This window comes from Lithobates pipiens, unplaced genomic scaffold (genome assembly GCF_037356315.1).
Source record: "Lithobates pipiens isolate NorthernLeopardFrog02 unplaced genomic scaffold, aLitPip1_a1.2 Scaffold_19, whole genome shotgun sequence".
Lineage (NCBI taxonomy): Eukaryota > Metazoa > Chordata > Amphibia > Anura > Ranidae > Lithobates > Lithobates pipiens.
Window position 1 is genome coordinate 236,758,650 of NW_027507764.1, and position 24,320 is coordinate 236,782,969.

Sequence of the window (24,320 nt, forward strand, 5' to 3'; positions counted from 1 at the left end):
GAGCGGAGTCTTGCATGTCCAGTGGATAATGCACTGAAGTTAACGGATCCAGCAAGTTAAGGTTGGATTTTCCTTTTCTGTTTCAATATGTTTATTGAAAATTTGAATAAACAAGAGACTACAATCTGCTCCTTGTGCGCCCTCGCAGGGGCTACAAAGCATGAATATGAAACCAAAAGGCCAACCATCACATTATACTTATAATAAACAAAAGAAAAGGAGGGACAATGAGTAGGGGATGGTATCGAGACTGGCTCCAGAACCAGGCAACTCATTCCCTCGTCGTTTCCGGAGGGCAGGCCCTTCTTCCACTACCCCCTCCTACAGGGGGGGGCAGCAGTATTCGTTAGCAATGGGAGAGATTACAAAGAAGAGTGAAGAGAGATATGGAACAAAAGAAAAGAGGGGGAAGGAGGGGGAAAGTTCGGGTGTGGGCGCCTCGCCAAGAGGAGTTGGACCAAGCCCAGGCATGCAACTTGGAGCGCAGGAAACTCATAGGAGTTCCACGGCTCCCAGATTTTTAGAAATTTAGCATGACAATCGTGAACAATACTGGACATGCGTTCCTGAAGTAACATTGCAGTCATGCGGGTTTTAACACCTTGAAAATATACCCGTTGGGACTTCCAGGCTTGGGCAATGGTCCGCTTGGCCGCTATAAATAAGTAGCCAACTTCTGTTGAGGGCCCCGCAAACCAGGTACCGGGCAATGTAGGCGAGCTAGCTTAGCGTCCCTTCGGATGGTTAGGTGGAAAAGTGTCTGCAGCAAACCAAAAATCCTAGACCAGAACCCCACCAGCCTTGGGCAAGCCCACCATGTATGCATAACATCACCTCGCTGTCCACAGTTGCGGAAGCATCTGTCCGTACTCCCAGGGAAAGCCCGAGCTGTGCGGGCAGGTACCCAATACCATCGGAGCATTACTTTATATGCAGCCTCTAGGGTATTTGTGTTGAACGAGCATTTGGTGATTGTTTTCCAGGCCCTGCTCCAGTCCTCTGGGTCTACTGGGGCCTGAAGGTCCTTTTCCCATTTGAGTCATATAAGAGAGGGGTGCTGATGGCGGGCGACTATTCAGGGAGGCATAAATGGCCGAAATAAATAAGGCCTGGGGCGTGTTGGCATGAATGTTCAAAAAACGTTTTTTTGGAAGGGGTAGGTGGACATGCGGCGCAACGTTGCAATCCAGTGCTTTAATTGGTTAAAGTGATAATGCTCGTTAGCCGGCGCCCCTTTTGTTTCCTGGATACTCTCCCAGGAGGGGAATAAGCGTGAGGAAAGAAAATTTTGGACTCGTGGGTAGCCATGTGAAGACCACCAGGAAAATGCCTGGGGCTCCTCCAGACCCGGGGGGAAAAGAGGGTTATGGGGGTTGGGGAGTAGGGGTAGAAAGGGGGACATCAGATTGCTGGAAAAGTGAACTGAGTCCCACACCTGCAGACTATGTAGGAGCATGGGGCTTAGGGAGGGAGGGCGCAGATTTCTGGGGAGCCAGAGGAGTGCCTGAAGTGCACAAGGGTCACAGCCAGGCACCTCCAGGAGCACCCACAGAGGAACATCCGTGGTTGCATGGAGCATAGTCAACGGAGCGATCTGGGCCGCTGTGTAGTATTTAGAGATATTGGGGGACCCCAAGCCTCCCCGGAGCCTATGGGTATAAAGGGTCGCTCTAGGTACCCTGGGGCGTTTGCGCGCCCGTATAATTTGGAGGATCCTATTCTGCAGGAGTCGAAGAAAAAAAGTGGGTACCCGGACAGGCAAAGTACGAAAATAATAAAGGACTTTAGGGAGGATGGTCATCTTCGCCGCCGAGATCCTGCCTACCCATGAGAGTGTGGGGAATTGCCAGGCTTGCATAAGGGTGGACACCGTTCGCAACATGGGATAATAATTGGCAGAGAAAAGGGAAGAATAAGACGGCGTCAATTTGACACCTAAATAATCAATCAAGTGGGATGCCCAACGGTATGGAAAATGGTCCTGAAGGCGCTGCACCAGTTCCAGAGGGAGGTTGACATTCATCGCTGCGGTCTTGGAGAGGTTAATTTGAAGACCTGAGAAGGCCGAAAATCGGTCTAATACTAGTTGCAGGTTGGACAGGGTCAATAGGGCGTCGTCCGCAAAGAGGTTCACTTTACATTGAGTGCCTGCGTAAGGGATTCCCGAGATATCACCGTTGGCCCTGATCGCCGCCAGTGGCTCCAATGCCAGGATAAATAGGGCATCCCTGTCTAGTCCCCCGGAGTATCGGGAAAGGTTCAGAAAGGAAGCCCGCATATTTCTTTTACAAAGGTTTTTATTGCAAATGAAGTATTACAAAAGCGTACAAATGATTACTGGTTACAGTAGACATCAGACAACCTAATTTATAAAAAAACAAAACAACAAAAAAGATGAGGTCCTGAAGATATCTGTTGACTCGCGTGCTCAGAACCTTTCCCAGAACCTTCAGGTCAACATTCAACAGGGAGATGGGACGAAAGGACTGTGGGTCTGTGGCTTCCTCGGATGACTTGGGGATCATAGAGATATGGGCTGTCAGCGAGTCCGGCGAGGGTCTCGCACCTTCCCGCCAGGCGTTGAAATAAGATGTTAAATGGGGCGTGAGCAGGGATGCAAATGTCCTATAGTATAGACCGGTAAAGCCGTCCAGACCCGGGGCCTTGGATGGCTTAAGGGACTTTAGGGCTTGGGCGACCTCCATTTCAGTTATGGGAGCATTCAAATTGGCCTGTGCCGCTGAGGACAATAAAGGAAGACTAATTGATTGAAACTCTCGGTCCTGTCTCGGTCGAAGGCAGCTGGTCCACTATAGAGGGAGGAGAGGAAGGAGGCAAAGCCAGCAGCTACCTTGGATGGATTTGACGTGAATCCCCCACCTGTCACCTGTAATCGAACTTGCCTGCCCGGACATCCCACTGAATTGTTTCCTAGCCAACATAGGACCAGGTTTGTTCGAGCAACTGTAAAATGTATATTTGGACCAGCACAGAGCTTTCTCCGTCTGAGCAGAGGCGAACAGGTCCAACTCAGTGGCCAAGTTGTCACGTGTCCGCCTATGGGCTACCGTAGGACGCGCCTTCCACGTCGCATCTGCCGCTTCTAACAAGGTCAACTCCCGTATCCGCTGCTCCCTGGCCCGCTTTGTATGGGAAGTGATCTGGATTGGGTGTCCCCTGACTGTCGCCTTGTGGGCTTCCCACAAGGCAACTGGAGAATCAACTGAGCCTACATTTTCTGTGAAATAGGTTTGGATATGTGTTTTTATCTGAGAGGATGTAGCTTGCGTACTCAGGAGGGATTCATTAAGCCGCCAGAGATGGGCCGGGCGGTAGAATCCCGCCAAGGATATTCTGAGCATCAGGGAATCATGATCAGACCAGGGAGAGGTAGCCATAGTGATCTTATGTACCAACGGCAGGGAGCTAAGTTGCAGAAACATGTGATCTATTCTACAAAAACTCTGGTGGGGGTTAGAAAAAAAGGTAAATTCCTGTGACAACGGATGTTGCTCGCGCCACACGTCCACCATGCCATATGACTGGAAGAGATCATGCAATATTTGTTCTTGGGAGGCATCACGGGACGGAGGCACTTCCCTGAGACTACGCCTGTCCAAAGAGGAGTTAAAAACAGAGTTGGAGTCTCCCATCATAATCGGAAGACCTTTTTGGTGCCTAGTGATCACCTGAAACACATGGGAGAAAAACCTGTGTTGAAATGAGTTAGGAGCGTAATACCCAACCAAAGTGACCTCCTTGTCCCAGAGGGTGCCCTGCAAGATCAAATATCTACCCGTAGGGTCCGCTATTTCCTTAGAACAGGTAAATTGGAGGTTACGCCTAAAGGCCATCAGCACCCCTCTTTGCTTCTCAGAAGCGGAAGCTGTAAAAAAACACTGGATAATGGGAGGACAAATATTCCTTCGACCTCTTAATGGGGGAATTGAACCCATGGATGTTCTGCAAGAATATTTTCAGCACATTCTGAGGAGAGTGAGGAGAGTGTGTGAGAGAGAGAGAGAAACCACAATTGGTGGGCATTGCATCCTGCAGCAGGACACTAAAGGAGGTAGCTCTACCACCAACCACAAGGCTAACAAATAGCAAAACATAACAGCATTAACAAAAGTAATACTACAGTAGTACTAGAATATTACTACATTATCTTATTACCGCCCCTGCACAGGGCAATTAAAACTAGAACAAAAACAGGTGAGACGAGCTAAGCCCATCCCGTAGTACTGCTACCGGGTAGCAGTGAATAAAACTAACAGTGGGATTAAAGGTCCTCCCCAGCCGGCGCCCCCCCGCTGGGAGCGCCCAAGGACAGAACACAACCCCTGTCCCCGAACGTGACCCCCCCACGCCGGAGCGCCGCCAGGCCCCCAGGGGTCCAACAATAAGAGAGGGGACCCCGTATGGCCTAGGGCCACGGTCCAGCGGGGGGCCACCAGTGCTGATCATGGCCCGCACACTTAAGGGGGATAGACCTGAAATAAACCATGGCTTGACGCAAGGAAGTGGGGGGGGGGGGGGAACAGGGAAGAGAAAAGAAAAAAAATAATTTAAGGGGGGGGGGGGGAGAAGGAAAGTGCAGGAAGGGGAGAAGGGAGGCGCAGGGTATGGGGAGCAGGGGAATGGAAGGGAAACGGGGAGGGGGCATGGATGAGGAGGGAGTGGGGATGAGGAGGGAAGGCAGGGTAAAAGATGGAAATATTAGAGCCCTTTATAGTTGTTAGGGTCCAAAAACTAACCAATATACATAGGAAATTAGACTTTATATACAGTAAGCCCTGGAACCGGCCCCCCAGACTGCCCCTATCCCACCAAGGTTATAGTCCCACTTTCTTTAAAAAATAAAGAAAAAATTGGTCCAAGAGAAGGCCCCAAGATAATCTGGGGGGCTTGGGCAAAACTAGGCAGTCATAGTAGGGCTGGAGCACTGACAAAAGCCTAAAGTCTTAGGTGAAGGCGCATAGGGCCTTTAGATTAAGTAAAAACAAGGAAGGGAGGGGGGAGGTATGGGCCAGGAGAGCATGGTCCCATCATCTGGTATGAGACAAAATCCAGCACCAGGCAGAAACAAACAGAGCTTCAAAGGCCCGGGAGGGCAACCGAACCAAAAGCAAGGGATCATGGGCGGGCTCACCCATGCGGTCGACATCCCGGATCTGAATAGGGGGATCGAGCATGTGACTGGGTAGCGGGAAGGGGGCGTTTCCGGTTGCTGACTGGTTCCCACATGGCCTAAGCGCCTAGAAGAGGGCCCAGGACCTGAAGCCTTCTCTCAGAGGTTGGGGTCATCCGAAGAGGGGAGCAAATGTAGTGCTTCAAAAGTCGCCTGGGCTTCCTCCGCGGTGCGCACTGTGTAGCCCCGGCCTTGGTAGGTGAAAGCGAGGCGAAAAGGAAAGCCCCATGTGTATTTGATGTGGCGTTCCACCAGAGCTGAAGTATATGGTTTCAGTTGTCTCCTCTTTTGCACTGTGGAGGGGGCCAAATCAGTGAAGAGCTGGTACTTATGGCCTTGGAAACGGAGATCAGGCTTGTCCCATGCTGCCTTAACCACTTGCCGACCGCCGCACGACGATATACGTCGGCAGAATGGCACGGGCAGGCATATGGGCGTATATATAAGTCCCTGCCTGCCCGCGGGTGGGGGGCCCGATGGGGCCCCCCCCCGGTGCCTGCGGCGGTCGGCATTCCTTCCAGAGCGATCCGGGATGAGGGGGCGGCCATTCATTCATGGCCTCCCCCTCGCGATCGCTCTCGACGAATGGAAATCCTCCGTGACATCACTTCCTCTCCTGTAATGTAAACACAGGAGAGGAAGTGATGTATTCTCTCCTCTCCTCCGTGTCGGTATTTTTCGTTCCGGCACCGAGGAGAGAGGTTCGGTGAGTTGCACCAACACACCACACATACAGTAGAACATGCCAGGCACACTCACACCCCCCCTTTACCCCCCGATCACCCCCCCCCCCCCAATTACCCCTGCCCCCCCAGTCACAGTGACACCAATTGCTTTTTTTTTTTTTTTTTTTTTTTTTTGCATTGGTGTCATTTGTGACTGTAATAACTGTTAGGGCAGTTAGGGTTAGCCCCCTTTAGTTCTAATGTACCCCCCTAACCCCCCCATAAAGGTTTAACCCCGTGATCACCCCCCGTCGCCAGTGTCACTAAGGCTGGGTTCACATTGCAGCGGTTTGAGAACGGATGTGATTCGCACCGCACTGCAGTGCAAATCACATCCGATCTCTGTGCGATTCGAGTTCAGCCATACAGATAGTATGGCTGAATTCGTGTCGCACCCGCCGCAAACTCGCACGGGACCCTTTTTTTGGTCCGCAGCAGAATCGGATCGCATGGGTGTTCACACCATGCGATCCGAGTTTGCAGATCGCACTGCGATATGCGAACTGATCTGGGGGTGTCATTATTTCACTGACACTCCCAGCAGTTCGCATAGGGCAGTGTGAACTGCCGCCGGGAGGCATGCGATGCGGGAACCCGCCGCGGATTCGTGGCGTTCCCGCATCGCTCCAGTGTGAACCCAGCCTAATAAGCGATCGTTTTTCTGATCGCTGTATTAGTGTCACAGGTGACGCTAGTTAGGCAGGTAGGTATTTGGGTTCGCCGCAACTTTTTATAGCGCCAGGGACCCCCATATACTACCGCATAAAGCCCCCTGATTGCCCCCTAGTTAACCCTTTCACCAGTGATCACCATATAACTGTTACAGGTGACGCTGGTTGGTTAGTTATTTTTTTATAGTTTCAGGGCACCCGCCATTTATTACCTAATAAAGGTTTAACCCCCCTGATCACCCGGCGGGTGTCATTTGTGACTGTAATAACTGTTAGGGCAGTTAGGGTTAGCCTCCTTTAGTTCTAAGGTACCCCTCTAACCCCCCCAATAAAGGTTTAACCCCGTGATCACCCCCCGTCGCCAGTGTCACTAAGGCTGGGTTCACATTGCAGCGGTTTATGAGAACGGATGTGATTCGCACTGCAGTGCAAATCACATCCGATCTCTGTGCGATTCGAGTTCAGCCATACAGATAGTATGGCTGAATTCGTGTCGCACCCGCCGCACCCGCCGCAAACTCGCACGGGACCCTTTTTTTGGTCCGCAGCAGAATCGGATCGCATGGGTGTTCACACCATGCGATCCGAGTTTGCAGATCGCACTGCGATATGCGAACTGATCTGGGGGTGTCATTAACATTTCACTGACACTCCCAGCAGTTCGCATAGGGCAGTGTGAACTGCCGCCGGGAGGCATGTGATGCGGGAACCCGCCGCGCATTCGTGGCGTTCCCACATCGCTCCAGTGTGAACCCAGCCTAATAAGCGATCGTTTTTCTGATCACTGTATTAGTGTCACAGGTGATGCTAGTTAGGCAGGTAGGTATTTAGGTTCGCCGCAGCTTTTTATAGCGCCAGGGACCCCCATATACTACCGCATAAAGCCCCCTGATTGCCCCCTAGTTAACCCTTTCACCAGTGATCACCATATAACTGTTACAGGTGACGCTGGTTGGTTAGTTATTTTTTTTATAGTTTCAGGGCACCCGCCATTTATTACCTAGTCTCACTAGTGTACCCCTAAATTTAGGGGTGTCTACTTTCCAAAATGGGGTCATTTGTGGGGGTTTTGTGCCATCTTGGCATTTTATGGCCTTCAAAACTGTAATAGGTAGTGAGAAGTGAACTCAAAAATGTACGCCCTTAGAAAGCCTGAAGGCGGTGCTTGGTTTTCGGGGCCCCGTACGCGGCTAGGCTCCCAAAAAGTCCCACACATGTGGTATCCCCGTACTCAGGAGAAGCAGCAGAATTTATTTTGGGGTGTCATTTCACATATGCCCATGGCATGCGTGAGCAATATATCATTTAGTGACAACTTTGTGAAAAAAAAAAAAAAAAAAAAGTTTGTAATTTTCCCGCAACTTGTGGCAAAATATAAAATATTCCATGGACTCAAAATGCCTCTCAGCAAATAGCTTGGGGTGTCTACTTTCTAAAATGGGGTCATTTGTGGGGGTTTTGTGCCATCTTGGCATTTTATGGCCTTCAAAACTGTAATAGGTAGTGAGGAGTGAAGTCAAATATTTACGCCCTTAGAAAACCTGAAGGCGGTTCTTGGCTTTCGGGGCCCCGTACGCGGCTAGGCTCCCCAAAAATCCCACACGTGTGGTATCCCCGTACTCAGGAGAAGCAGCAGAATTTATTTTGGGGTGTCATTTCACATATGCCCATAGCATGTGTGAGCAATATATCATTTAGTGACAACTTTGTGTAAAAAAAAAAAAAAAAAAAAAATTATTTTTTTGTCATTATTCAATCGCTTGAGGCAAAAAAATAAAATATTCGATGGGCTCAACATGCCACTTATCAATTTCCTTAGGGGGTCTACTTTCCAAAATGGGGTCATTTGGGGGGGTTTTGTACTGCCCTGCCATTTTAGCACCTCAAGAACTGAGATAGGCAGTCGTAAACTAAAAGCTGCGTAAATTCCAGAAAACGTACCTTAGTTTGTAGATGTGACAACTTTTGCGCAAACCAATAAATATACAATTATTGACTTTTTTTTTACCAAAGACATGTGGCTGAATACATTTTGGCCTAAATGTATGACTAAAATTGAATTTATTGGATTTTTCTAATAACAAAAAGTAGAAAATATCATTTTTTTTTCAAAATTTGCGGTCTTTTTCCATTTATATCGCAAAAAAATAAAAATCGCAGAGGCAATCAAATACCATCAAAAGAAAGCTCTATTTGTGGGAAGAAAAGGACGCAAATTTTTGTTTGGGTACAACATTGCATGACCGCGCAATTACCAGTTAAAGCAGCGCAGTGCCAAATTGTAAAAAGACCTCTGGTCATTTACCAGCAAAATGGTCCGGTCTGAAAGTGGTTAAGGAGCGTTTCCTTAGTGCGGTAGTATGTGAACTTGATGATGATGTCCCGAGGGGGCCCCCCTTCCTTCCTCGGCCCCAGGGCCCGGTGGATCCGGTCAAATTCCATGCGATCAATGGGGATGCCCGAGTCACGCCAATGCATTGGAATGTGGACTCCAAGGGGTTAAGGAACAGTTCAGGTTCAGGAGAGGGTTCCCAGTCGTGATATCAGATTCCCTTAGTGGAACAGGGTTTTTAAGGTCCCAGAGCCAAAGAGCGGTAAGACCCATTCTATATTTTGGAGATCTGAATTGGCACTTGAACATCCGATCTTTTCATAATTCGATCAGCTGTGTCCATCCTGTAAGGAGGGGAGTTGCATATCTCCATGTGCCAAAGATTCCCGTTTACCAGAAATTTCTGTGGTTTGAAATATAAAATTATTTTTTTCAATCGTGGCACTGCCATTCTGCTTAGTCACAGCACTACAAGTGTTCTGAAAGATTCTGGCACCACCTTTTTAGCCAGGTTTAGGGCTCAAGGCATAACGGTCATAGCCTATTAGATCTAATTTTAATAGATCATTCAGTCTCAGGTCTAAAACCAGAGTCTGATCTCAGCTGTAGATATCAGAAATCTCTAGGTTGGATTCTCAACCTAGGAAGATTCTCCTTTAAAACCATTAAGGAGGTTATAGGAAACAAAAATTGAGGGAAGGGGGGCCTATACGTGGAACACTCAAACCACGAACCAGCCAAAACATCCCCCAGTGGAGTAAAGGACTGTCTTGATACCCAGGAAGTATAACCAGTATATTTATATTAAAACAATTTTTATTTAGACAAAGAGAATATATATAAAATTTAAAAGCATTTGTTGACACACAGCATAGTTATATCAAACAATCGTGTATTATGAATAGTATCCAGGTTGATCGTTCAACTAGTTTCGCGACTGCTTGTCGCTTCTTCAGGAAGATCTTGACACTATCTACAATTGAACATATAGCGTCAACATTAATAATGAAAGTATGCAAACCACATTTCAAAATCCATAAGTACAGTGTATTAATCATAAACATTGAGATTGTTGCTTGTATTAGTTGAATTACAAGGTCATCCTCTGGCATAAAGGAATTGTTTTTTTATACAAATACAGAATCATTAAAACATCACAAGGTGCCTACATGTTTACCTTTTATCAGCATTATTAGTTTGTACAGTTAAAAGCCTATTCACATGTCCTGTGCCTTGTAGTTCAAATTTTGATGCATTTTATGGAACCATTTTTGGAGACATTAATTCCTATGGAAAATGCCATTTTCAAGAAATTGCAGCAATTAGCGCTGTAATAAAATGTGAAAATATTACATGTGCCTTGAATGTGACATATTGTATACTTTTGGCTCATATAAAGTTTTTTTTTTTTTTTTGTCAAAATATCGCAGCAACACTTCCAGCTGTATCGTAACTATTCACTTACTATTTTAATGACTTTAATTTTGTGCACCATCTAAAATTCTTTTCTAAGACCCATGAGTTTGTGAACAGAATTATCACGTGTTAGCATTTTTTTAAATTTTCCATAACCATTAACACATTTTCTTTATAAGGTTACCATTAATTTTAACAGTTTCTTTTTTGTTTTATGTTCTAGAGGTTACAAGTGATGTTAACATCAGTGATACCCTTGAATTTGGAATTGATGATGAACTGGAAGGCTGGTAGGTTGTCTGCTTATTGATGTTATTTTTACAATGCCTCAAACGCCATTCATGCAATCTTGCATGCAGTATTTTCATAACTGTATGGAATCTTAATTTCCTACTAATTGGTCCTAAACCATAGGTTATATGCGGCCAGGTGCTTTCAGGTGATTGGGCAGTGGCAAAAGTGAAAAATTCAGGGACATGACCCATTTACCTCTTCCCAGTCCCAGCTAGCCTCATTTTCTTTGAAGTGCCTTTAGTCTATTCTGTATGAAGTGGGATCAAACGGTATTTCTATATACCTGACAAGACCAGCTAGGTATAATAACCGCAACTACCACACTCACAAAACCTGCTTAGCACTGCAGTACCAAGGAGAGCGCTTCTTTGTGAACACAAGAAAAGATGTATCAAAATCTATGTTCAAAGCTATCTGATTTATTTCTGGGCAGGTATACGACTTTTATATACGTTATCATTAGCCAATCGTAATATGGAAGATGGGCTGGGTTAATACAGAGGTGTACATTTCATATCATTACGCCATCTGCTTTCATGAGTCATAGTCATGGGTCCTGCTTCCCCGTTTCATGTCTCATTACACAGGAAAGGGCCCAGATATCTCTTACCACAAGAAGATTTATATAGAAAGATGCTGCTATAAGCTATATTTCCTTGTGTGCTTTATAGAGAACCTGTTATTAACTAGTTGACTTTAAATAGAGTCTGAATATACAACTTGGGATATATGGAGTTACCTCTGCTCAGTCATAATACACCTTGGGGTGTCCAAAAACCCTCCCTTACCTTGCCTTACAACAACCCCCTTCCATCCAAACACATTTCTTCCACAAACTTCAAAATACCACTCTGATACCATTCCAAGAGTGACCAAAACACGTTAAACAAATTTATTATTTATTTTTTTTCAAGCAGAATCGAGCACTTATCATTCTAGCTCTATAACCAACATACTAGCAAAGGGGAGAAGTCATATTATTCATATACTATACCGTTGTCTCTTCAAAGAATACCTTAGCAAACTTATATGAACATGCATATAACAGTACTCGCCCCTTCCACGATACCTGGACATACTCACTCCTGGCCCTTCTGGATTGTCCAGACTTTGTGTCCCAAGGACCAGTTTACCATCCTGCCTCTCAGGTGCTGGCTTTTACAGCTTGGCTGTTGAAGCCCAGGTTCTGGGTGACGGGCTCATCGGATTTTGTTATCCCTAGACTCTTTAAGGCTGGGTAGTCCACTTCCCAGAATTTTTACCATTGCACCTAGAAAGCCTGTTTTTCACAGAAAACTGAGTGAATGACATGGCCGCGTGAGCGGAACCCCGCACAGCCGTGCTGTTGTCAAATAATGACAGTGGATGCGAGGAGAATACCATCAGCCCACTATCGCAGGGAGGGAAGGAGCAGGGGGTAGAGCTGCAGATGCTGGAGCCTGTTACAGGTTCCAAAAGTGAACTTCTCCTTTTAATAAGTTTAAATGTTATCTGACTTCTTTCATGTGTGACTTTCTGCTGAGTTTGTGGACCATAGGCGGGTTCCCTTTGGCACCTGGCGTTCCAAAGGCTTGGAGCAGTAACCTTTCCCTACATGCTCTTTGCATCTTAGATGCCTGGGAAAACTCAAAAAAACACATGTAGGTCAAGCTACTGCTTGTCCCAGACAGCCACAGTAGTAAGGATTGACACAGATCCTCTCTTAGCAACCAGGTTGGTTAAACAACAATGTTAAAACTAATCTCCAGCTTTTAATCAAGTTTAAATAGTTCGTTTGGACCAACTTATTCGCACAAAACTATTACCTACATTGAACAGATGCAGTGGCTGGGAGTGCTGTATAAACAGTATGTAGCCTTCGCTACATACAGTATAAAGCTCTGTTCCTACATTGGTATTGGGAGCTTCCTATCCTGCTCCCAAAGTTGTACTCAGCCATTCACCGGGAGCTTTGTATTTTATGAATGAATACAAAGCTTCCTCTGGCTGAGGCAAAGATCATGTCATCCACTCACCTCTCTGCCTCAGCCAATCAAAGGAAGCTTTGTATTCATTTTAGGAATACACTGCCCACTCTGAAAGGCAGAGCAGCTCAACTGAAATAATTAGCTGGATATGAGGTCAGTCTTTTCTGTTTCAATATTTTTTTTATTGAAAAGTTGAATAAACAGGAATAAACAAGAGACTACAATCTGCTCCTTGTGCGCAGGGGCTACAAAACATGAATGTAAAACCAAAGGGCCAGCCATCACATTATACTTATAATAAACAGAAGAAAAAAGAGGGAATATGAGTAGGGGATGGTATCGAGACTGGTTCCAGAACCAGGCAACTCGTTCCCTCGCCGTTTCCGGAGGGCAGGCCCTTCTTCCACCACCCCCTCCTACGGGGGGGGGGGGGGCAGCAGAATTCGTTAGCAATGGGAGAGATTACAAAGAAAAGTGAAGAAAAATAGGGAAGAAAAGATAGAGACAAGAAGGGGAAGGGGGGGGGGGGGAACGTTCGGGTGTGGGTGCCTCGCCAAGAGGAGTCAGACCAAGCCCAGGCATGCAGCTTGGAGCGCGGGGAACTCATAGGAGATCCACGGCTCCCAGATTTTTAGAAATTTTGCATGAGAATCATGAACAATACTGGACATACGTTCCTGAAGTAACATTGCAGTCATGCGGGTTTTAACACCTTGAAAATTTACCCGTTGGGACTTCCAGGCTTGGGCAATGGTCCGCTTGGCCGCTATTAAGTAGCCAACTTCTGTTGAGGGCCCCGCAAACCAGGTACCGGGCAATGTAGGAGAGCTAGCTTAGCGTCCCTTCGGATGGTTAGGTGGAAAAGTGCAGCAAACCAAAAATCCTAGACCAGAACCCCACCAGCCTTGGGCAAGCCCACCATGTATGCATAACATCACCTCATTGTCCACAGTTGCGGAAGCACCTGTCCATACTCCCAGGGAAAGCCCGAGCTGTGCGGGCAGGTACCCAATACCATCGGAGCATTACTTTATATGCAGCCTCCAGGGTATTTGTGTTGAACGAGCATTTGGTGATGGTTTTCCAGGCCCTGCTCCAGTCCTCTGGGTCCACTGGGGTCTGAAGGTCCTTTTCCCATTGAGTCATATAAGAGAGGGGTGCTGATGACGAACGGCTATTCAGGGAGGCATAAATTGCCGAAATAAGGCCTGGGGACCCTGGGGCGTGTTGGCATGAGTGTTCAAAAAAAGTTTTTTGGAAGGGGTAGGTGGACCTGCGGCGCAACGCTGCGATCCAGTGCTTTAATTGGATAAAGTGATAATGTTCGCTAGCCGGCGCCCCTTTTGTTTCCCGGATACTCTCCCAGGAGGGGAATAGGCGTGAGGAAAGGAAATTTTGGACTTGTGGGTAGCCATGTGAGGACCACCAGGAAAATGCCTGGGGCTCCTCCAGACCCGGGGGGAAAAGAGGGTTATGGGTGATGGGAAGTAGGGGTAGAAAGGGGGACATCAGATTGCTGGAAAAGCGAACTGAGTCCCACACCTGCAGACTACGTAGGAGCATGGGGCTGAGGGAGGGAGGGCGCAGATTTCTGGGGAGCCAGAGGAGTGCCTGAAGTGCACAAGGGTCACAGCCAGGCACCTCCAGGATCACCCACAGAGGAACATCCGTGGTTGCATGGAGCATAGTCAACGGAGCGATCTGGGCCGCCATGTAGTATTTCGAGATATTAGGGACCCCCAGGCCTCCCCGGAGCCTATGGGTGTAAAGGGTCACTCTAGGTATCCTGGGACGTTTGCGCGCCCATATAAATTGGAGGATCCTATTCTGCAGGAGTTGAAGAAAAAAAGGGGGTACCCGGACAGGCAAAGTACGAAAATAATAAAGGACTTTAGGGAGGATGGTCATCTTCGCCGCAGAGATCCTGCCTACCCATGAGAGTGTGGGGAATTGCCAGGCTTGCATAAGGGTGGACACCGTTCGCAACAGGGGATAATAGTTGGCCGAGAAAAGGGAAGAATAAGACGGTGTCAATTTGACACCTAAATAATCAATCGAGTGGGAAGCCCAACGGTATGGAAAGTGGTCCTGAAGGCGCTGCACCAGTTCCAGAGGGAGGTTAACATTCATCGCTGCGGTCTTGGAGAGGTTAATTTGAAGACCTGAGAAGGCCGAGAATCGGTCTAATACTAGTTGCAAGTTGGGCAGGGAGATAAGCGGGTTGGACAGGGTCAATAGGGTGTCGTCCGCAAAGAGGTTCACTTAGTATTGAGTGCCCACGTAAGGGATTCCCGAGATATCACCACAGGCCCTGATCGCCGCCGCCAGCGGCTCCAATGCCAGGATAAATAGTGCCGGGGACAGGGGTCATCCCTGTCTAGTCCCCCGGAGTATCGGGAAAGGTTCAGAAAGGAAGCCCGCATATTTCACCGATGCTGACGGTGCGGAATAGAGGGCCTGAATCCATTGTAGAAAATGTGGTCCAAATCCCCATTTGGTTAGAACAAAATAAAGGTAATCCCAGGAGAGCGAATTAAACGCTTTATAAATATCTAGGGATAGCAAAAGTCCTGGTATTTCCCTAATCGTCTTTCAGGACAGCCACTATGAGAGATGGACTCCTCCTCTTCCTCTGGAAACACTGCGCCAGCCCATAAATTCTTACTTCCCCTGCCGGACCTCAGTTATTAGTGTTTCCTCCGGCGGGGAGATACTGTGCAAGGAACCAGGCCGATCAGTCGGGGAGGCTGTGGCCATTTTTTCGTTAAAGAACCCGGTTGAAAGAAGCAGGGGCTTCGTTTGGAGAAAGCTGGGTTCAAACCGTTCGAAACCAAGCGGGTCGAACGGTTTACTTACCTCACCAGGTACTGCCACCCCTTCAGGTCGTGGGGGACTCCTATCGCGTCTACAGGGACGCAGCTGGCAAGCTGTTCGAAAGATTTCCCTGTACAAGGGTACAGTCCGCCCCTTTTTTTTTTTGTCTTTGAACCGAGCGGGCCGAACGACGGGCGACGTATCCGGCGGAAACTAAGGCTTGACCTCGAATACGATCGACTTCCGGTCCGGGTCGTGGAGCTGATGGGAGGGCTGGGCACAAGCTGGAGATGAGTTCGGAACGCGCACAGGCAGCGTGGAACTCTGTAGTAAGCAGCCACCTGCAGTCATGTCGGAAGCTGAGGCTCAAACAGACTCTATCTCCAGCATTCCTAAGGTAAGAGCACCCTGGGGAGGGGTACTCTCTATCTAGGATCCCCCCACCCCAATGTATGGTTCTATCATGGGGGGGGGGGGGGCAGACCCCCTGGGTGGCCAGGGGGGAGGGGAGGCTCAGATTCCTTCTTTTAAAAAAGGGTCTAGTGCACTCCCAGGGTTATATCCCGAGCTTTGGATTGACTTTGTCTTTTTTCTGTTTTTTTCTTTTTTCCTTTTTTTTTATTTTTATTTTTTTTTTTTTTAGAAAGCTACGGAAAATAATAGGTCTACGCATAGCTCTAAAAAGAAGTGTGCCTCTGTAGGGACATTTTAGGGGAATCTTGGACCAAAGCAAAGGCTGTATTGACTCCCTCGTTAGGGAAAGGGAATCTTAACAGGAGTCAGGACTAGCAGCTTCAGTCAAAGAGCTCTCGTCCACCTTCTCTTCTTTTAGGTCCCTTTTTTGAAAATTTTCAGCTTCCCACGGGTCCATCTCCCCAGGATACAACCCCACCTCTAGCACAGAGTTCTGCTCCGGTCCAACCTGCTAGTACAGGGGGGACAGAGGTTGCAGACCCTTCAGGGACAGGTAGGGAACTTCCAGGAAAGCCTTCAGATATAAATTATCCCTTGATGAGGTAGAGGACCTCTTAAAGGCAATTTATACAACCCTCGGTATCCAGACGGATAAGAAGCCCCTAACCCTGCATGACCAAATGTATTCAGGTTTGGGGGAACCAAAAAGAAGGGTGTTTCCAGTGCACAAAGTTTTAATGGAAACAATTAAAAAGGAGTGGCAGGATCCAGGGAGAAAGCCCTTTTTATCTAGATCCCTCAAAAGAAGGTTCCGATTTTCAGAGGACCCGGCATGCCTTTGGAATAAAAATCCCAAATTGGATGCCGCTTTCTCCCAGGTCTCCAGACACACAGATTTGGCGTTTGAAGACATGGGGGCCTTGGCAGATGTCATGGACAAAAGGATTGACTCTCTGCTTAAAAAAACGTGGGACTCGGCTATCGGCAATCTAAAGCCTGAAATGGCAGTTATAGTTGTGGCTCGCAATTTAGAGCACTGGCTCTCACAGATCCAACAACATATTGAGGCAGGCACAGATAAGGAAACCATTCTGTCATCCTTCCCTACTATGCTGCGAGGGATCACTTGCATAGCAGATGCCTCTGCTGAGTCCGTCCGCATGTCGGGCAGAACGGCCAGGTGCATGGTAAAGGCTGAGGCCTTGCTAGAAGCTCTGAGGGAATTGGAGAATCAGGATGTTATTCTCAGGGTCCCAAAAGCAGAAGAGGGAAGGGGGTTTTATTCTCACATCTTCGTAGTGCAAAAACCCTCAGGAAAGTTCAGATTGATTCTGAACTTAAAGCCCCTGAATGCTTCAGTGAAATACAAAAGATTCCGCATGGAGTCGATTTTTTTTTTCAGTAAGGGCTCTTCTGCCCCGCAACTGTTTCATGGTATCTCTGGACCTAAGGGACTCGTATTTACACATCCCTATAGCGGAGGCCTCGCAGAAGTTTCTACGCCTTGCCATAGATTTAGGGGGAGAAACAGTACATTTTCAGTTTCAGGCCCTGCCATTCGGGCTATCCTCTGCACCCCGCATTTTTACCAAGGTCCTGGCAGAAGCCATGGCCTTTCTTCGGCTCCAAGGGATATGTATAATAGCCTACCTGGACGACCTGCTTTTATTTGTAGCATCCCCAACACAGTTGGTCAAGGATCTCGATCTAACCAAAGGGGTCCTTACAGACCTGGGGTGGCTTCTGAACTTGGAAAAGTCCAGCCTGATCCCCTCACAACAGATCCCCTATCTAGGTTTCCTGTTGGACTCAACACTGTTGAGTTTTTCTACCAAGAGAAAAGGTACAAAAGCTGGACAGAGCGGTGGCCTCTCTTCAGAGCAACCAGCTGGTTTCCATAAGGGTTCTGATGTCAGTATTGGGTCTCCCAGCAGTGCAGTGGGCAGGGCTACATTTTCGTCCCCTACAGACCTTCATCCTAGGGGTGTGGGACCACAGTCAGGAGGCTCTAGACACCCTAGTACATATTCCACACCAGGTAAAGAGATCCCTCTGGTGGTGGAGGAAAGTGACGAATCTGTCGCAAGGGCGTCTGTGGCTCATCCCGGTTTCTCGGGTAGTGACCACAGATGCAAGTGGAAAAGGTTTGGGCGCACATTTGGGTTCCCTTCTAGCCCAGGGCACTTGGGAGGACGGCGAGTTGACTCGATCGTCCAACTGGAAAGAATTAAGGGCAGTGGGACTAGCCCTCAGATTCTTCAAAAAAGAGCTCCGGAGTCGCCACATTCAGGTGCGGTCGGACAACTCTTCCGTAGTGGCCTATTTAAACAAGCAGGGTGGCACGAGAAGCGGAGCCCTGTTGTCTTTAGCGACAGAGATCCTGTCCTGGGCCGAAACCTACACCCTTTCGCTCTCAGCAGTTTTCCTGAGGGGAGAGAAAAACGTGATAGCAGACTTTCTCAGCTGAAAGAGGCTGAGGGAGGGCGATTGGGTTCTCAACCAGGAGGTTTTCAATCTCATAATATAGAGATGGGGGTCTCCAGAGGTGGACCTTTTTGCGTCCAGAAACAATTCAAAAACCCTCTTTTTTTTTTTTTTTTTTTTTCCCCCCTAAGAAGGGGAGAGGGAGCCTTAGGTGTGGACGCCTTGAACCAGAATTGGCACTTCAGAACTTGCTATGCCTTCCCACCTCCAGCGTTGTTGCCAGCAGTTCTGAGAAAGTTTCAAATGGAAAACACATCTCTGATTCTGGTGGCTCCGCATTGGCCCAAGAGAGCATGGTTCTCAATGCTAAAGCAGTTGGCGGTAGAACCTCCCTTACTCTTGCCCCCTCGGGACGATCTCCTCTCTCAGGGGCCAGTCCTCTGCCCACGAGTACGCCAGTGGAAGTTAGCGGCCTGGCTACTGAGGAGGGTTTATTAAAATCTAAAGGTTTTTCAGAGAGACTAGTTTCTACCCTCCTGGACAGTAGAAAAAAGGAAACTCGCCAGATCTATGAAAAAGTCTGGTTACGTTTCAACAAGTGGTGCGCAGAGAGCTCTTTCCCAGTACGGAGCTCCTCCGCAGTTTTGGAATTTTTACAATGTGGGGCAGATAAAGGCTTATCCATTAGTACCCTTAGGGGTCAAGTATCAGCCCTCAGTGTTTATTTGGAAGATCATTTGGCTGCCAACCCATGGGTAGTCAGGTTCTTTAGGGCCCTGTCCAGACAGAGACCGGTCCAGGGTCTGTCCTTTCCCAGATGGTATTTATCTTTAGTTTTACAGAGCTTAACTGGACCCCCCTTTGAGCCTTTTAAAGGAGTGTTTTCTGAGAGAACTTACTCTGAAGACAGTGTTTCTGGTAGCGGTAACAACTGCCAGGAGGGTCAGTGAGATGGAGGCCTTATCAGTCAGGGCTCCCTTTTGCGTTATTTTTCCGGACCGGATAGTTTTAAAGACCGATCCGGCCTTTTTGCCGAAAGTGGCATCCAGCTTTCATAGAAGCCAGGAAATTGTTTTGCCCTCTTTTTGTCCCAATCCCTCTGGTGAGAAGGAACTAAAATGTCATTATTTGGATGTTAGGCGATGTATCCTACACTATCTAGAACTGACCAAGACATTTAGAAGGTCAGATTCCTTATTTGTTTTGTTTTCCGGGGCCAGAAAAGGTTGTAAAGCGTCCCGGCGCACTATTGCTAGATGGCTCAGAGTAGCCATCGAGCAGGCTTATTCAGTTGCAGGGAAAGAAATCCCAGTGGGTATTAAAGCACACTCCAGTAGAGCTATGGCAGCCTCCCAGGCAGAAAGAGTGGGAGCAACGCCAGAGCAGATTTGCAGAGCAGCAACATGGTCCAGCTATTCCACTTTCGTAAAACACTACAGAGTGGATCTGGTGTCGGCAGGTGAGCAGGCCTTTGGGCGAAAGGTTTTGCAAGCTGTAGTCCCACCCTAACTGGTAAGTGCTCGTTTATCCTCTCATAGTGGCTGTCCTGAAAGACAATTAGGGAAAATTAGAGTTACGCTTACCGGTAACGTCTTTTCCAGTAGTCTTTCAGGACAGCCCTAGTTCCCACCCGAAAATTGGGGGGAGTCTTACAAAAGACCAGAGCGCAGCAAGATAATGGTATTTGATAAATTTTATTAATGTGTTCTTGTGTCTCCCCAGCTGGCCGGAGGTAATCTCGATATAAACTGAGGTCCGGCAGGGGAAGTAAGATGTTATGGGCTGGCGCAGTGTTTCCAGAGGAAGAGGAGGAGTCTATCTCTCATAGTGGCTGTCCTGAAAGACTACTGGAAAAGACGTTACCGGTAAGCGTAACTCTAATTTTTACGCTGACTAAGTATATGAAAGAGATGGACCACCTTGCGGACATTGTCCCCCGCCTGGCGACCGGGCACAAAGCTCACCTGATCCCTGTGAATGAGGACCTGAAGATATCTATTGACTCCTGTGCTCAGAACCTTTCCCAGAGCCTTCAGGTCAACATTCAACAGGGAGATGGGATGAAAGGACTGTGGGTCTGTGGCCTCCTCGGATGACTTAGGGATCATAGAGATATGGGCTTTCAGCGAGTCCGGCGAGGGTCTCGCACCTTCCCGCCAGGCATTGTAGTAAGACGTTAAATGGGGCGTGAGCAGGGATGCAAATGTCCTATAGTATAGACCGGTAAAGCCGCCTGGACCCAGAGCCTTGGACGGCTTAAGGGACTTTAGGGCTTGGGCGACCTCCAGTTCAGTTATGGGAGCATTCAAGTTAGCCTGTGCCGCTGAGGACAATAAAGGAAGACTAATTGATTGAAAGAAACTCTCTGCCCTGTCTCGGTCGAAGGCAGCTGGTCCACTATAGAGAGGAGATGAAGGAGGCAAAGCCATCAGCTACTTTGGATGGGTTGGACGTGAATCCCCCACCCGTCACCTGTAATCGAACCGGCCTGCCCGGACCCCCCACTGAATTAAGTTTCCTAGCCAACATGGGACCAGGTTTGTTCGAGCAACTATAAAATTTATATTTGGACCAGCGCAGAGCTTTCTCCGCCTGAGCGGAGGCAAGCAGGTCCAACTCAGTGGCCAAGTTGTCACGCGTCCGCCTATGGGCTACCGAAGGACGCGCCTTCCACGTCGCATCCGCCGCCTCTAACAAGGTCAACTCCCGTATCCGCTGCTCCCTGGCCCGCTTTGTACGGGAAGCGAGCTGGATGTCCTCTGACCGTCGCCTTGCGGGCTTTCCACAAGGCAACTGGAGAATCAACTGAGCCTACATTTTCTGTGAAATAGGTTTGGATATATGTTTCTATCTGAGAAGACGTAGCTTGCGTACTCAGGAGGGATTCATTAAGCTGCCAGAGATAGGCCGGGCGGGAGAATCCTGCCAAGGATATTCCAAGCATCAGGGGATCATGATCAGACCAGGGAGAGGTAGCAATAATGACCTTATGTACCAACGGCAGGGAACTAAGTTGCAAAAACACGTGATCTATTCTACAAAAACTCTGGTGGGGGTTAGAAAAAAAAGTAAATTCCTGTGACAACGGATGTTGCTCGCGCCACATGTCCACCATGCCATAAGACTGGAAGAGATCATGTAATATTTGTTCCTGGGAGGCATCATGGGACGGAGGCACTTCCCTGAGACTACGCCTGTCCAAAGAGGAGTTAAAAACAGAGTTGGAGTCTCCCATCATAATCGGAAGGCCTTTTTGGTGCCTAGTGATCACCTGAAACAAATGGGAGAAAAACCTGTGTTGAAATGAGTTAGGAGCATAATACCCAACCAAAGTGACCACCTGGTCCCAGAGGGTGCCCTGCAAGATCAAATATCTACCCGTAGGGTCCGCTATTTCCTTAGAACAGGTAAATTGGAGGTTACGCCTAAAGGCCATCAGCACCCCTCTATGCTTCTCAGAAGCGGAAGCCGTAAAAAACATTGGAAGGTGCATATAATTATAGATCGACCAACAAGGTACGTACTTGCCCTGATCCCAAGGCGAGGCTATCCGAACCCGAATAGGGGAGTGGGGAGGGAAACAAAAGGAAGAAGAGAGAGAGAAGAATAAACACAGAATAGACAAGTGAAACACATAAATATCACAATTGGTGGGCATTGCATCCCACAGCAGGACACTAAAGGAGGCGGCTCCACCACCAACCACAAGGCTAACAAATAGTGAAACATAACAGCATTGACAACAGTAAAACTACAATAGTACTAGAATATTACTACATTATTATCTTATTACCGCCCCATGCACAGGGCAATTAAAACTAGAACAAAAACAGGTGAGACGGACTAAGCCCATCCCGCAGTACTGCTACTGGGTAGCAGTAAATAAAACTAATCATGGGATTAAAGGTCCTCCCCAACCGGCGCCGCCCCGCCAGGAGCACCCAAGGAGAGGACCCCCGCGCCGGAGCGCTGCCAGGCCCCCAGGGGACCACCAACAAAAGAGGGGACCCCGTATGGCCTAGGGCCACGGTCCAGCGGGGGGCCACCAGTGCTGATCACGGCCCGCACCCTTAAGGGGAGGGGACCTGAAATAAACCATGACTTGACCCGAGCAAGGAAGGGAGGGTAGGAAGGAAGTGGGGGGGGGGGGGGGACGGGACAAGGAAGAGAGAAAAAGAGGAGAAAAAAAAAATACTAAGTTAAGAGGGAGGGAGAGGGAAGGGAAGTAAGAATAGGGGGATGGGGAGGGGGAGCAGGGGGAAGAAGGAAAGTGCAGAAAGAGGGGAAGAGAAGCACAGGGTATGTGGAGCGGGGGAATGGAAGGGAAACAAGGAGGGGGCATGGATGAGGAGAGGAGGGAGTGGGGATGGGGAGGGAAGGCAGGGTAAAAGATGAAAATAGAGCCCTTTACAGTTCTTGGGGTCCAAAATCCAACCAATATATATACAGTAAGCCCTGGAACCGGCCCCCCAGACTACCCCTATCCCCCCCAGGGTTACAGTCCCACTTTCTTAATTTTAAAGAAACAATTGGTCCAAGAGAAGGCCCCCAGATGAGCTGGGGGCTTGGGCAAAACTAGGAAGTCACAGTAGGGCTGGAGTACTGATAAAAGCCTAAAGTCAAAGGTGAAGGAGCATAGGGCCTGCAGTTTAACCACTTGCCGACCGCCGCACGACGATATACGTCGGCAGAATGGCACGGGCAGGCATATGGGCGTATATATAAGTCCCTGCCTTCCCGCGGGTGGCGGGCCCCCCGGTGCCTGCGGCGGTCGGCATTCGTTCGGGAGCGATCCGGGATGAGGGGGCGGCCATTCATTCATGGCCACCCCCTCGCGATCGCTCCCGACGAATAGAAATGCTCCCTGACATCACTTCCTCTCCTCACAGGAGAGGAAGTGATGTTATCTCTCCTCCGTGTCGGTATTTTTCGCTCCGGCACCGAGGAGAGAGGATCGGTGAGTTGCACCAACACACCACACGTACAGTAGAACATGCCAGGCACACTCACACCCCCCCCTTTACCCCCCGATCACCCCCCCAATTACCCCTGCCCCCCCAGTCACAGTGACACCAATTGCATTTTTTTTTGCATTGGTGTCATTTGTGACTGTAATAACTGTTAGGGTTAGCCCCCTTTAGTTCTAATGTGCCCCCCTAACCCCCCCAATAAAGGTTTAACCCCGTGATCACCCCCCGTCGCCAGTGTCACTAAGGCTGGGTTCACATTGCACCGGTTTATGAGAACGAATGTGATTCGCACCGCACTGCAGTGCAAATCACATCCGATCTCTGCGATTCGAGTTCAGCCATACAGATAGTATGGCTGAATTCGCGCCGCAAATTCGCACGGGACCCTTTTTTTGGTCCGCAGCAGAATCGGATCGCATGGATGTTCACACCATGCGATCCGAGTTTGCAGATCGCACTGCGATATGCGAACTGATCTGGGGGTGTCATTAACATTTCACTGACACTCCCAGCAGTTCGCATAGGGCAGTGTGAACTGCCGCCGGGAGGCATGCGATGCGGGAACCCGCCGCGGATTTGTGGCGTTCCTGCATCGCTCCAGTGTGAACCCAGCCTAATAAGCGATCGTTTTTCTGATCGCTGTATTAGTGTCACAGGTGACGCTAGTTAGGCAGGTAGGTATTTAGGTTCGCCGCAGCTTTTTATAGCGCCAGGGACCCCCATATACTACCGCATAAAGCCCCCTGATTGCCCCCTAGTTAACCCTTTCACCAGTGATCACCATATAACGGTTACAGGTGACGCTGGTTGGTTAGTTATTTTTTTATAGTTTCAGGGCACCCGCCATTTATTACCTAGTCTCACTAGTGTACCCCTAAATTTAGGGGTGTCTACTTTCCAAAATGGGGTCATTTGGGGGGGGTTTGTGCCATCTTGGCATTTTATGGCCTTCAAAACTGTAACGCCCTTAGAAAGCCTGAAGGCGGTGCTTGGTTTTCGGGGCCCCGTACACGGCTAGGCTCCCAAAAAGTCCCACATATGTGGTATCCCCGTACTCAGGAGAAGCAGCAGAATTTATTTTGGGGTGTCATTTCACATATGC

The 24,320-nt window shown here is 48.6% G+C and overlaps 1 protein-coding gene across 1 annotated transcript in view; it reads left to right on the forward strand.

Annotated features, from left to right (window-relative positions):
- OIP5 (Opa interacting protein 5) overlaps positions 1-24,320 on the forward strand; it is a 233,061-nt gene that overhangs the window by 38,494 nt on the left and 170,247 nt on the right. The window contains exon 2 of the mRNA XM_077493941.1: positions 10,559-10,625. Within this exon, the coding sequence (XP_077350067.1) occupies positions 10,559-10,625 (67 nt within the window). The remainder of the gene's footprint in view (positions 1-10,558; positions 10,626-24,320) is intronic.